Source organism: Vipera ursinii, assembly GCF_947247035.1.
Source record: "Vipera ursinii genome assembly, chromosome: 4".
NCBI classification, from domain to species: domain Eukaryota; kingdom Metazoa; phylum Chordata; class Lepidosauria; order Squamata; family Viperidae; genus Vipera; species Vipera ursinii.
The window spans coordinates 55,350,199-55,364,861 of NC_139514.1; the positions used below are offsets into that span (position 1 = coordinate 55,350,199).

A 14,663-nucleotide genomic window follows, 5' to 3' on the forward strand; every position below is an offset into this window, starting at 1 on the left:
TGTAGCATATATGTATGCATAATCATACCCTCCATCATGCTATTCCATTTTGTGTTATGCAGAATGAAATAAATGAGTAAGTTAAAGGCATTTGTGTAACTTTTTAAGTAAAATAGAAAAGGTGCAACCTAGGTTGAGGGCAAGAGAAGGGGATGACAGAGAATAAGTTGGCTGGATGGAGTCACTGAAGCAGTAGGCGTGAACCTAAATGGACTCCAGAAGATGGTAGAGGACAGGAAGGCTTGGAGGAACATTGTCCATAGGGTCGCAATGGGTCGGACACGACTTCGCAACCAACAACAAGACGTTTTCTATCTTTATTTGTACCATACAGTATTTCCTTTTAACACTAAGAACTGTACTGGTTAATTCTGCAATGTTTTGACCACTATGCCATAAATGCAGCCAAAGCCCTGCTTTCAAGCTTATCCTAATTTCTGCAAGCTAAGACCTCTAATATAGAGACTATTTTGCAAACCAGCATAATGTTGCCCACATTCCCTGAACTCCGACTATATACATACGCAGGATGCTTCACTACATCTTTTTTCAGCCTTTTTGGAAAGGTGTTACATAAACTTTGTGATAGCCAGTTTCCATTGAGAAATTAATGTGATGTATGGTTTTCCTAATCATTGAGGAGTCACTTACGGAACTTCTGCCCACTACAGAAACAAAATAAATGCATAGTATTCTGAAGAGGAGCCTCCACAAAATAAATATTTACCTGCCAGTTTAATTTGTATTTCCTTAGAATTAACTGATTCTTAATTTTTATACTCCAAGCACTTAATATACTAGGTTAGAAAATATTTTTTGTTAATAGCAAAATCCATTTGTCATCAGAAATAGGTTTAAGAAAATCATTGGTCACCTTATGGACAATAGTTCAAATGTATGTCTGCCTAGAAAAAAGTGCTGTACACAAATGCAACAGAAAGATTTATTCAGGTTTTTCCCCGTCAACCACTGGGCTACTCTCCTTTATTTAATGAGCATACACAGACAATATAGATTGAACTTGAATTTAACAACGTCAAGCAGATACAGCATGTAAGGGTTCAGAAATGTTCCCTTTAGTTCGAGTGGATAATGTGAATTTTCTTCCATGTTTTGTTTAGGACAAATATTTTTCTTTAGCATTTGTTCAGTCTACCTCTTTGTGATCAATATCACCTGCAATGGATATTACACTGTAATTTGTACCTGGGTAGTAAGCTGCTATGCATTTTTGTTTCCAGAAGCAGAACTCTCCTATCAGTTGATAAAAATGATACAAGTGGATATATGATGTCAGTTTGGAAAGGGTCTCTCAATTTGCAAATACTTGCCAGGAACACAGAATGAACTGCAAAGGGAAAAATGACCATTCACCCACCCGGACCCAAATATTTATGACATGATAGAACAGACAAATTGGTGAATTAAAGACCAACTGGCAAATCGATTTCAATGGGAAGAACTGCTTTCCATCTATTAGATAAGCATTATACTTAATTAGCAAGCAGTTTTGTAAATATATTACCTCATTACGGATTTAGATCAGAACAAGCTGGATTCAGGTTTTCATTTTACTAGGTAAGAGACCATAAATGTTACTTTAACATTAGACTGTCTAATTCCAGGTAGCACCCCATGTTGTCTTATGTGTAGAGTGGTTTCTCCATCACTATAATGGAAATGATACATGAAATGAAGCACATATCACATCACAGACTATCCCCACCCTACTTCCACCCACTTTGTTCCATTACAGACAATGGATTGGTCTATGGAAGCAAAAGCAAAACTTTTAAAAAAATGTTTTTTTGGCTCGGTTAGGCTGTTGCACTCCACTGTCAGGCAGGCATATCCTAGCTTTACATCGAATTGTTCTTCCTCTGCTGCTTTAAAAACAGTCTCAACTCTCCTGAAACCTGCCTTGTACCTATTTCCTGCAGCTGATTAACAGTACCCATAATTTGCTAAAGTAGCAATGAGTGTGAAGAGTGTGAAATTCTCGGCATTTCCAGTTGCTGGGTTAAGATCAGCATACATCTCACATCATAAGCCTTTTTATTTCCCGTATGTTTGGTTTCCAGCAATTGATTTAGGTTTGGTGTCCCATGGGCTTCTGCAAACCCATTCAGAGTTGTCTTCTTTCAAGTAGAAGTTAGTAGCTGTACATTTGCTGCTGCTGTTCAGGTTGAACCTGCTGTTGCCCGGTCTGTGGTTGGGATGGCTGGGCCTGAGTCTGCAAGACATCAGTTTGAGGCACTGCCCTCCATGTTAAGGGATGCTGTTCCGCTATTTGGCTCCCTAATGGAGCAATGGAGTTCACCAGAGTTGTTAGGTTTATAAAATGAGCTACTGATGGGGGGTTGGTTGCCTCAGGCTGTGACTGTATCTGTATATCATTTTGGCGGTTGCCATGCAACATGGCAGAACCAGTGACTGTATCAAATGTCACTGTGAGAATAGAATTGTCTAGCTGCAATTGGCGTTCAGGCGTGGCAAGGTGACCTACAGCCACAGGTTGTAGATTTGTAAATTGGGTTCCAGCAGTCGTAGTGATCGGAGTAACACTAATATTGGTCAAGCCAACAGAACTAGAAGGAGCCGACACATTTGGGTCTCCAAGAGCCACCACCACCTGAAAATAAAGGGATGAAAATTAGCACTGATAGGGCTGAAATTATCAATGTGATTATTAGAATTGGAAATATGTCATACATATGATAGAATGGAACAATTTAATCCAATGCTCAAGCAAAAAATTGGACAAATGTGATTATGACTGATCTTTATCACTACATTAAGGGCTAAAGGCATTACTGAGTACTCAATATGCTTCATGCTAATAAAATGTTTTTGGTCTGGGAATGGCCTTCAATGACAAAGTGTTTAGTAAGTTGTGTGTACTTACCTAATTGTGGATCTATCTATCTATCTATCTATCTATCTATCTATCTATCTATCTATCTATCTATCTATCTATCCATCCATCCATACATACATACCAGTCTGTCTGTATGTCTGTCTGTCTATCTATACATACATATATATTATACATTCCCCTTCATGGATTACTGCCTTGTCGTGGCGAAGGGGCTTGCGTAATTCAATGAAGCTATGAGCTATGCCGTGCAGGGCCACCCAAGACGGACAGGTCATAGCAGAGAGTTCTGACAAAACGTGATCCACTGGAGAAGGAAATGGCAACCCACTCCAGTATCTTTGCCATGAAAACCCTATGGACAGTACCAAAAGGCAAAATGATATGACGCTGGAAGATGAGCCCCTCAGGTCGGAAGGCGTCCAATATGCTACTGGGGAAGAGCAGAGGGCTAGTACTAGTAGCGCCAGAAAGAATGAAGCGACTGGGCCAAAGCTGAAAGGACGCTCAGCTGTGGATATGTCTGATGGTGAAAGGAAAGTCCGATGCTGTAAAGATTCTTTCTCCATAGGAACCTGGAATGTAAGATCCATGAATCAAGGAAAGCTGGACGTGGTCAAACAAGAGATGACAAGACTAGACATCGACATCTTAGGTATCAGCGAACTAAAATGGACAGGAATGGGTGAATTTAATTCAGATGACCATCAGGTATACTACTGCGGGCAAGAATCCCTCAGAAGAAATGGAGTAGCCTTCATAGTTAATAAAAAAGTAGGAAAAGCAATACTGGGATACAACCCTCAAAATGACAGAATGATCTCAGTTCGAATCCAAGGCAAACCATTCAATATCACAGTAGTCCAAGTCTATGCCCCAACCACCAGTGCTGAAGAGGATGAAATTGACCGGTTCTATGAAGCCCTACAGCACCTTATAGAACTAACACCCAAAAATGATGTCCTTATCATCATGGGAGATTGGAATGCTAAAGTAGGAAGCCAAAAGATAACTGGAATAACAGGCAAGTTTGGCGTTGGAGTACAAAATGAAGCAGGGCACAGGCTGATAGAATTTTGTCAAGAGAATACGATGGTCATAGCAAACACTCTTTTCCAACAACCCAAGAGACGGCTTTACACATGGACATCACCAGACGGTCAACACAGAAATCAGATTGACTATATGCTCTGCAGCCAAAGATGGAGAAGCTCTATACAGTCAGTAAAAACAAGACCAGGAGCTGACTGTGGCTCAGACCATGAGCTTCTTGTTGCAAAGTGTAGGCTTAAACTGAAGAAAGTAGGGAAAAGCGCTAGGCCAGTCAGGTACGAATTAAATCATATCCCTGTTGAATATACAGTAGAGGTGACAAATAGATTTAAAGAATTAGATCTGATAGACAGAGTGCCTGAAGAACTATGGACAGAGGTTCACAACATTGTACAACAGGTAGCAACCAAAACCATCCCAAAGAAAAAGAAATGCAAGAAAGCAAAATGGCTGTCTGAGGAAGCTTTGCAAATAGCTGAGGAAAGGAGGGAAACGAAAGGCAAGGGAGAAAAAGAAAGATATGCCCAATTAAATGCAGAATTCCAAAGAATAGCTAGAAGAGATAAGAATGCCTTCTTAAATGAACAATTGAAATAAATAGAAGAAAACAATAGAATAGGGAGGACCAGAGATCTTTTCAAGAAAATTGGAGAGATGAAGGGAACGTTTCATGCAAAAATGGGCATGATAAAGGACCAAAATGGCAGGGACCTAACAGAGGCAGAAGAGATTAAGAAGAGGTGGCAAAATTACACAGAAGAACTATACAAGAATGAGCTTAACGTCCCTGATAATCACAATGAGGTGGTCACTGACCTCGAGCCAGACATCCTAGAATGTGAAGTGAAGTGGGCCTTAGAAAAGCTGAGCAACAACAAAGCTAGTGGAGGTGACAGTATTCCAGCTGAGCTATTCAAAATCTTAAAAGACGATGCTGTAAAAGTGCTACACTCAATTTGCCAGCAAATTTGGAAAACTCAACAGTGGCCACAGGACTGGAAAAGATCAGTTTACATTCCAATTCCAAAGAAAGGCAGTGCCAAAGAATGTTCAAACTATCGCACCATTGCACTCATTTCTCATGCTAGTAAAGTTATGCTTAAAATCCTACAAGCTAGACTTCAGCAATATGTGGATCGAGAACTACCAGAAGTACAGGCAGGATTTCGAAGAGGCAGAGGAACTAGAGATCAAATTGCTAACATACGCTGGATCATGGAGAAAGCTAGAGAGTTCCAGAAAAACATCTACTTCTGCTTCATTGACTATGCTAAAGCCTTTGATTGTGTGGATCATAACAAACTGTGGCAAGTCCTTAAAGAGATGGGCATACCAGACCATCTTATTTGTCTCTTGAGAAACCTATATGCGGGCCAAGAAGCAACAGTGAGAACTGGACACGGAACCACTGATTGGTTCAAAATTGGGAAAGGAGTCCGGCAAGGCTGTATACTGTCGCCTTGCCTATTTAACTTATATGCAGAGTACATCATGAGAAAGGCAGGGCTAGATGAATCAAAAGTTGGAATTAAGATTGCCGGAAGAAACATCAACAACCTAAGATATGCAGATGATACCACTCTAATGGCAGAAAGTGAAGAGGAACTAAAGAGCCTCTTGTTGCGAGTGAAGAAGGAGAGTGCAAAACTTGGGTTGAAACTAAACATTAAGAAAACCAAGATCATGGCATCCGGCCCTCTCAATTCCTGGCAAATAGATGGGGAAGAAATGGAGGTAGTGACAGATTTTATTTTCCTGGGCTCCAAGATCACTGCAGATGGGGACTGTAGCCAAGAAATTAAAAGACGCTTGCTCCTGGGGAGGAAAGCCATGGCAAATCTAGACAGCACACTAAAAAACAGAGACATCACCCTGTCAACAAAAGTGTGTATAGTCAAGGCTATGGTCTTCCCAGTTGCAATGTATGGCAGTGAAAGCTGGACCATACGAAAGGCTGAGCGCCAAAGAATTGATGCCTTTGAACTATGGTGCTGGAGAAGACTCCTGCGAGTCCCTTGGACTGCAAGGCAATCAAACCGGTCAGTCCTAGAGGAGATCAACCCTGACTGCTCTTTAGAAGGCCAGATCCTGAAGCTAAAACTCAAATACTTTGGCCACCTAATGAGAAGGAAGGACTCACTGGAGAAGAGCCTAATGCTGGGAAAGATTGAGGGCAATAGAAGAAGGGGACGACAGAGAATGAGGTGGCTGGATGGAGTCACTGAAGTAGTAGGCGTGAGCTTAAATGGACTCCAGAAGATGGTAGAGGACAGGAAGGCCTGGAGGAACATTGTCCATAGGGTCGCGATGGGTCGGACACGACTTCGCAACTAACAACAACAACAACAAAATATTATACATTGTTGTTGTTGTTAGTTGCGAAGTCATGTCTGACCCATCACGACCCCATGGACAACGTTCCTCCAGGCCTTCCTGTCCTCTACCATCTTCTGGATTCCATTTAAGCTCACACCTACTGCTTCAGTGACTCCATCCATCCACCTCATTCTCTGTTGTCCCATTCTTCTCTTGCCCTCCATCTTTCCCAGCATTAGGCTCTTCTCCAGTAAGTCCTTCCTTCTCATTAGGTGGCCAAAGTATTTGAGTTTCAACTTCAGGATCTGGCCTTCTAAAGAGCAGTCAGGGTTGACTCACAGGGCTCTTCTCCAGCACCATAGTTCAAAGGCCTTAATTCTTTGGCACTCAGCCTTTCTTATGGTCCAACTTTCACAGCCATACATTGCAACTGGGAAAACCATAGCCTTGACTATACACACTTTTGTTGGCAGGGTGACGTCTCTGCTTTTTAGTATGCTGTCTAGATTTGCCATAGCTTTCCTCCCCAGGAGCAAGCATCTTTTAATTTCTTGGCTGCAGTTCCCATCTGCGGTGATCTTGGAGCCCAGGAAAATAAAATCTGTCACTACCTCCATTTCTTCTCCATCTATATGCCAGGAATTGAAAGAGCCGGATGCCATGATCTTGGTTTTCTTAATGTTGAGTTTCAAGCCCACTTTTGCACTCTCCTTCTTCACTCACATCAAGAGGGTCTTTAGTTCCTCTTTACTTTCTGCCATTAGAGTGGTATCATCTGCATATCTTAGGTTGTTGATATTTCTCCCAGCAATCCTAATTCCAACTTTTGATTCATCTAGCCCTGCCTTTCTCATGATGTGCTCTGCATATAAGTTAAATAGGCAGGGCGACAGTATAAAGCCTTGCCAGACTCCTTTCCCAACTTTCAGCCAATCAGTGGTTCCATGTCCAGTTCTCAATGTTGCTTCTAGATCTGCATATAGGTTTCTCAAGAGACAAATAAGATGGTCTGGTACTCCCATCTCTTTAAGAACTTGCCACAGTTTGTTGTGAGCCACACAATCAAAGTCTTTAGCATAGTCAATGAAGCAGAAGTAGATGTTTTTCTGAAACTCCCTAGCTTTCTCCATGATCCAGCGTATGTTGGCAATTTGATGTCTAGTTCCTCTGCCTCTTCGAAATCCTGCCTGTACTTCTGTAAGTTCTCAATCCACACACCGCTGGAGTCTAGCTAGTAGGATTTTAAGCATAACTTTACTAGCATGTGAAACGAGTGCAATGGTGCGATAGTTTGAACATTCTTTGGCAGTTATACATACATACATACATATATATAATTTGTCGGTAAAGTACAATGAAAATTGCTCACAGCAAGACTCTAGCTCTCCTCTCCAAACATCATGATGGAAGTAATGCCTCATACTATGGTTAAGCATCATTAACTTTTTCAGTGCAGACACAATGGAAACAGAGAAATAAACCCCTTATTCCACTGGGATGGAATAAGATTTCAAACAAGTCTGGACAAAAACATCATTTTCTTTTGATTCAATTTGTTACATCAGGGGTCCCCAACCCCCGGTCCAGTACCGGGCCGCGGCACGCCAGCAACTGGTCCACACAAATAAGGAAAGCCCCATCCACAGGATACAGGCAGCACACAAAACCACGTCCCCTTGGATCCATGGAAAATCCGCTCTCCAGCAGACTGCAAGCTTTTTTTTTTCTTCCCCCATTTATATCCCGCCCTTCTCTGAAGACTCAGGGCGGCCTACAATCTAAGAAGTACAAATCAATGTGCTTAGCAATAGCCTTCATTCTATGTATATGCCTGCTTAATAGGGCTTTCGCCCCCCACCCCAAGCGGCATTTTTACAAAGTCAGCTTATTGCCCCCAACAATCTGGGTCCTCATTTTACCTACCTCGGAAGGATGGAAGGCTGAGTCAACCTTGAGTCTGGTGGGACTCGAACCTGCACTAATTGCAGGCAGCTGGTGTTACTTAAGGAGGCATTCGCCCACCAAGGCTCTTGCCTTATTTGCTCTGACTGGAGTGAATTTATTCACTGAGGGGGCTTATACATCACACAATCCTAATTTTTAATAATTTCCCCTTCCTTTCTTTTACTTGCAACAAGCACATTTTACAAATCCATTCGTAAATTCTTAAACATCATTCTGCAAATGCCATGCATTAAAATATTTGAAGTCTCGTGTTTTTTTAGTTTCTATCACCAACCCACCCCTTTTTTTTTGGTTTGCAAGTGGGACTCACCTGTTGAAGGCTTTGCACTGCTGAATTAGTTTCATCCCCTACATTTCCTGTAAATTCCACTTCTTTTTCTGTATATTCAGTAAAGGCAGAATCTTCAGGAAGTTGTGTTTCCTTTTCATCGCCAGGTTTGTGCTTCTGTTTATGACCTCGTTTATGAGCCTTTGTATGCTTCCCTTCTTGTAATTCACTTTGTTCCAGAGCTAGATCTGGCTATAGGAAGACATTTTAATGAAATCCAATGTCACCTTTCTTATTCACAGTACTTTACTTTAATAACTGAACTTTATAATAAGCTCTCATTTGAAACGGGAAGTTTAGAAAATTGTAAGTAGCCTCGATTCTACTTGTTTAGGATTCAACCAAGATACTGCCCATACTAAAATAGCACAAAAGCTATTAAAATTGTATTCTTGGGCTAACTACCCCTGCTATAAATTATCATAGGGTTCAGCTATCTTACCTATGTTTGAGACTGAATAGAAATAGCTATTAAACATAAGTATAGAACTTTAATGGAAAGAGAGCCAATATAATAGCTAAAGAGATCGATTAGGACCCAAGTTCAAGTCCATCCTGAATGGCCGCCACAGAGCCTCACTGGGTGATTGTGGGCTGGTCAGTTTCTCCAGAGTGGTGGTGGTTGTGGGGAAAATTTGGAGGGAGTGTTATGACTCCTGAAGGGAAGGCGGGATATAAATCGAAGAAATAAATAAAAACATCACAAATGACACCTCTTGCATTTCCTACCCTTCTGCCCCCGTTGTTTAGATTTGGGGGGGGGGTTTAAATTAGCATTTGTTGTAGCTGCTAACCAAGGGAAATATTTAATGCATATGATAAAACATGCTCTAATAATCCATAGAAATAACAGAACGCTGTTGATTTTTAAAGTGTAGCAGATTGCTGGTTTTCCTGTCACTGAACTCCATATGTATCTCATCAAACAAGTGTCTAAGACGTCTCTCATCTAAAACTGGAGAGGTATGAGAGTCCACATCTCTAGGAATTCCAGATTCATTATCCTTAATTTAAACACATATGGTAGTTCATATACTGCATCAAGTTCATATACTGCATCAAGGGACGCGGTAGCTCAGTGGGTTAGGACGCTGAGCTTGTTGATCAGAAGGTCGGCAGTTTGGCCGGTCGAATCCTGAGTGCCGCATAACAGAGTGAGCGCCTGTTACTCGTCCCAGCTTCTGCCAACCTAGCAGTTTGAAAGCACGTAAAAATGCAAGTAGAAAAATAGGGACCACTACGGTGGGAAGGTAACAGAGTTCCATGCGCCTTTGGCATCTAGTCATGCTGGACACATGACCACGGAGACATCCTCGGACAAGTGCTGGCTCTTCGGCTTTGAAACGGAGATGAGCACCAGCCCCTAGAGTTGGAAATGACTAGCACGCATGTGTGGGGGAACCTTTACCTTTACCTTTATACTGCATCAATATAGAGGTATTCTTATTCAACAAATGGTAAAATGTATGACACCAAATGTATGCCTAGTATAAAAAACGATACATTTTGCTTTTGCTACTGAATTTGCAAAATCTCTTATCCATAGGATAAAAATCTGTATTCCGAAAAGATTTCCTGATTAAGCTCCTGAGAACCCCCAAGCATGCATGCCTGGATAATTCTTCTTGCAAGCTCGGGGATTTGTTTTTATTACACAATATGAAAACATGAGATCGAATACAAGCCTCTTATCTGACTACATGTGAACTTTACCTGCACAATTCCTATAGATGAAGCATCAACAGTTGTGGTCTCTGACAGCTGCTCCAAGTCATCAATCCTCACGGAAAGAACCTGAAAATAAAACATAACCAAAGCAACATTATTTTGCAGTTATGTAGAAAGGATAGTCACTCAGTAGGAAAGAACGCTGTGAAGACACAGGAAAGATAGAAAAACAAAGGACCAAGTCTGTTCTTCAACTGAAACCAATTGCCATGATTTCTTTGTTCTAACATTAATGGCCATTCCATTATTCTGTAGCAAAAAAGAGAGAGGGGAAAGTCTTTCCACTGATTAATACAGCAACTTTTTGAGGTCCTTTCCTCTCATAATTGTTTTCATCCAAGCTGGCTATAGAACAACAAGTAGATGCAAAATGTTGTATCTTTTGGTCCTGGAGCTTATGGATGAAGGCTGTGTAAATGCAAAAAACAAAAACCTGCTCTAAGTTGGTTCTTTTCATACGTATGTCTTAAATATTTTGAACATCCACTGAAGTATGTCGTTCTTTCTCTTCTTTTTAAAAAGTGACCCAACACAAAATTTAAAATATAAGAATATTTAGACAAAGGAGTCTAAATCAGGAAAACATAACTTTCTTTTTTTAAGTTAACTTGCTAATGTTAGGAATTAGTGTGCTTTCTATTTCTCCCAAATTCAAAACCATAATCCATGTGGTCTTTAACACTGCATTATGTATTAATCTTATCAAGAAGAGAAGCATCTTAATAAGCACCACAGGAAAAACAAGTGAGTTATTGCCAACTGTGGCAACTTTACCACTTGTGGTCTTCCTGCTGGTTGAGGAATTCTAGGAATTGAAGTCCACAAGTCGTAAAGTTGCCAAGGTTGAAGAGCTCTGAGTTATTGGATTGCTATTAGTGCCCAGAACAAGAATCTATATTTCTTATCTGCCTCAGAGGAAGTCAACAAAAATTCTTACTTATTAATCTGCTACTATACTCACCTCTGGGTGTTTTCTTCTCATGTGACGACTCATTGAAGCTCTGGTAGATACTTTTGTCCCACAGAGTTGACAATTCTGAGCTTCTACTTTATCATGAGTCAGCTGGATATGCTTTTGAAGCATGTAATCTGTGACGTACTTTTTATCACACACTGAGCATGTCCACTGCTTCCCCACTAGTACCAAAACAAGACGTTTTGTATTAATATGTAATCACACTTCTTAATACTCAATTTCTGAGGACTTCAATTTTAGCACTTCTTAAAGAGTCGATGGTGAAAAAATGGAACAGGGAACCTCTGGGCCCCATAAGGTATTCTGAATTATAAATCCTAGCAGCTTCAGCTTAGAATGGCACTGATTAGTGATGTTGGGAATATTAATTTAACACCATGTGGAAGACTGTGGGTTCCCCATTCTTGGAATAGAACAGCTTCCTCAACTTGGTACTTGCCTCCTATTTGGGGACTAAACTTGCAGGAATCCTAGACAAAATAATCAATAGCAAAGCTGAATATTGCAGTACAATACTTCTCAGAAGCATCAATTCAGGGAAGAAGGAATGTAGGCAGCATAGAAAATGTTGTTGTTAGTTGCGAAGTCGTGTCCGACCCTTCGCGACCCTATGGACAATTTTCCTCCAGGCTTTCCTGTCCTCTACCATCTTCTGGAGTCCATTTAAGCTCACGCCTACTGCTTCAGTGACTCCATCCAGCCACCTCATTCTCTGTCGTCCCCTTCTTCTCTTGCCCTCAATCTTTCCCAACATTAGGCTCTTCTCCAGTGAGTCCTTCCTTCTCATTAGGTGGCCAAAGTATTTGAGTTTTAGCTTCAGGATCTGGCCTTCTAAAGAGCAGTCAGGGTTGATCTCCTCTAGGACTGACCGGTTTGATCGCCTTGCAGTCCAAGGCACTCGTAGGAGTCTTCTCCAGCACCATAGTTCAAAGGCCTCAATTCTTTGGCGCTCAGCCTTTTTTATGGTCCAACTTTCACTGCCATACATTGCAATTGGGAAGACCATAGCCTTGACTATACGCACTTTTATTGACAGGGTGATGTCTCTGCTTTTTAGTGTGCTGTCTAGATTTGCCATGGCTTTCCTCCCGAGGAGCGTCTTTTAATTTCTTGGCTACAGTCCCCATCTGCAGTGACCTTGGAGCCCAGGAAAATAAAATCTGTCACTACCTCCATTTCTTCCCCATCTATTTGCCAGGAATTGAGAAGGCCAGATGCCATGATCTTGGTTTTCTTAATGTTTAGTTTCAACCCAACTTTTGCACTCTCCTTCTTCACTCACAACAAGAGACTCTTCAGTTCTTCTTCACTTTCTGCCATTAGAGTGGTATCATCTGCATATCTTAGGTTGTTGATATTTCTTCCAGCAATCTTTATTCCAACTTTTGATTCATCTAGCCCTGCCTTTTTCATGATGTGCTCTGCATATAAGTTAAATAGGCAAGGTGACAGTATACAGCCTTGCCGGACTCCTTTCCCAATTTTGAACCAATCAGTGGTTCCGTGTCCAGTTCTCAATGTTGCTTCTTGGCCCGCATATAGGTTTCTCAAGAGACAAATAAGATGGTCTGGTACACCCATCTCTTTAAGGACTTGCCACAGTTTGTTATGATCCACACAATCAAAGGCTTTAGCATAGTCAATGAAGCAGAAGTAGATGTTTTTCTGGAACTCTCTAGCTTTCTCCATGATCCAGCGTATGTTGGCAATTTGATGTCTAGTTCCTCTGCCTCTTCGAAATCCTACCTGTACTTCTGGTAGTTCTCGATCCACATATTGCTGAAGTCTAGCTTGTAGGATTTTAAGCATAACTTTACTAGCATGAGAAATGAGTGCAATGGTGCGATAGTTTGAACATTCTTTGGCACTGCCTTTCTTTGGAATTGGAATGTAAACTGATCTTTTCCAATCCTGTGGCCACTGTTGAGTTTTCCAAATTTGCTGGCAAATTGAGTGTAGCACTTTTACAGCATCCTCTTTTAAGATTTTGAATAGCTCAGCTGGAATACTGTCACTTCCACTAGCTTTGTTGTTGCTCAGCTTTTCTAAGGCCCGCTTCACTTCACATTCTAGGATGTTTGGCTCGAGGTCAGTGACCACCACCTCATTGTGATTATCAGGGACATTAAGCTCATTCTTGTATAGTTCTTCTGTGTAATTTTGCCATCTCTTCTTAATCTCTTCTGCCTCTGTTAGGTCCCTGCCATTTTGGTCCTTTATCATGCCCATTTTTGCAGTGAACTTTCCCTTCATATCTCCAATTTTCTTGAAAAGATCTCTGGCCCTCCCTATTCTATTGTTTTCTTCTATTTCTTTGCACTGTTCATTTAAGAAGGCATTCTTATCTCTTCTAGCTATTCTCTGGAATTCTGCATTCAATTGGGCGTATCTTTCTTTTTCTCCCTTGCCTTTCGCTTCCCTCCTTCCCTCAGCTATTTGCAAAGCTTCCTCAGACAGCCATTTTGCTTTCTTGCATTTCTTTTTCTTTGGGATGGTTTTGGTTGCTACCTCTTGTACAATGTTGCGAACCTCTGTCCATAGTTCTTCAGGCACCCTGTCTATCAGATCTAATTCCTTAAATCTATTTGTCACCTCTACTGTATATTCAACAGGGATATGATTTAATTCATACCTGACTGGCCTAGCGCTTTTCCCTACTTTCTTCAGTTTAAGCCTAAACTTTGCAACGAGAAGCTCATGGTCTGAGCCACAGTCAGCTCCTGGTCTTGTTTTTACTGACTGTATAGAGCTTCTCCATCTTTGGCTGCAGAGCATATAGTCAATCTGATTTCTGTGTTGACCGTCCGGTGATGTCCATGTGTAGAGCCGTCTCTTGGGTTGTTGGAAAAGAGTGTTTGCTATGACCATCGTATTCTCTTGACAAAATTCTATCAGCCTGTGCCCTGCTTCATTTTGTACTCCAAGGCCAAACTTGCCTGTTATTCCAGTTATCTTTTGGCTTACTACTTTAGCATTCCAATCCCCCATGATGATAAGGACATCATTTTTTGGTGTTAGTTCTATAAGGTGCTGTAGGGCTTCATAGAACCGGTCAATTTCATCCTCTTCAGCACCGGTGGTTGGGGCATAGACTTGGACTACTGTGATACTGAATGGTTTGCCTTGGATTCGAACTGAGATCATTCTGTCATTTTGAGGATTGTATCCCAGTATTGCTTTTCCTACTCTTTTATTGACTATGAAGGCTACTCCATCTCTTCTGAGGGATTCTTGCCCGCAGTAGTATACCTGATGGTCATCTGAATTAAATTCACCCATTCCTGTCCATTTTAGTTCGCTGATACCTAAGATGTCGATGTTCAGTCTTCTCATCTCTTGTTTGACCACGTCCAGTTTTCCTTGATTCATGGATCTTACATTCCAGGTTCCTATGGAGAAAAAATCTTTACAGCATCGGACTT

At 41.2% G+C, this 14,663-nt stretch overlaps 1 protein-coding gene across 2 annotated transcripts in view; it reads right to left on the reverse strand.

Annotated features, from left to right (window-relative positions):
* Positions 1 to 931: 931 nt before the first annotated feature.
* The window catches only part of PRDM15 (PR/SET domain 15), a 58,252-nt gene continuing 44,520 nt past the window's right edge, over positions 932 to 14,663 (reverse strand). For both annotated transcript variants that reach the window (XM_083361429.1, XM_083361428.1), the window contains exons 21-24: positions 11,227 to 11,402; positions 10,251 to 10,331; positions 8,520 to 8,729; positions 932 to 2,632 (exon numbers count right to left, since the gene is read on the reverse strand). In XM_083361429.1, coding sequence (XP_083217555.1) covers positions 2,153 to 2,632; positions 8,520 to 8,729; positions 10,251 to 10,331; positions 11,227 to 11,402 — 947 coding nt within the window. In that variant the 3' untranslated portion in view covers positions 932 to 2,152. The remainder of the gene's footprint in view (positions 2,633 to 8,519; positions 8,730 to 10,250; positions 10,332 to 11,226; positions 11,403 to 14,663) is intronic.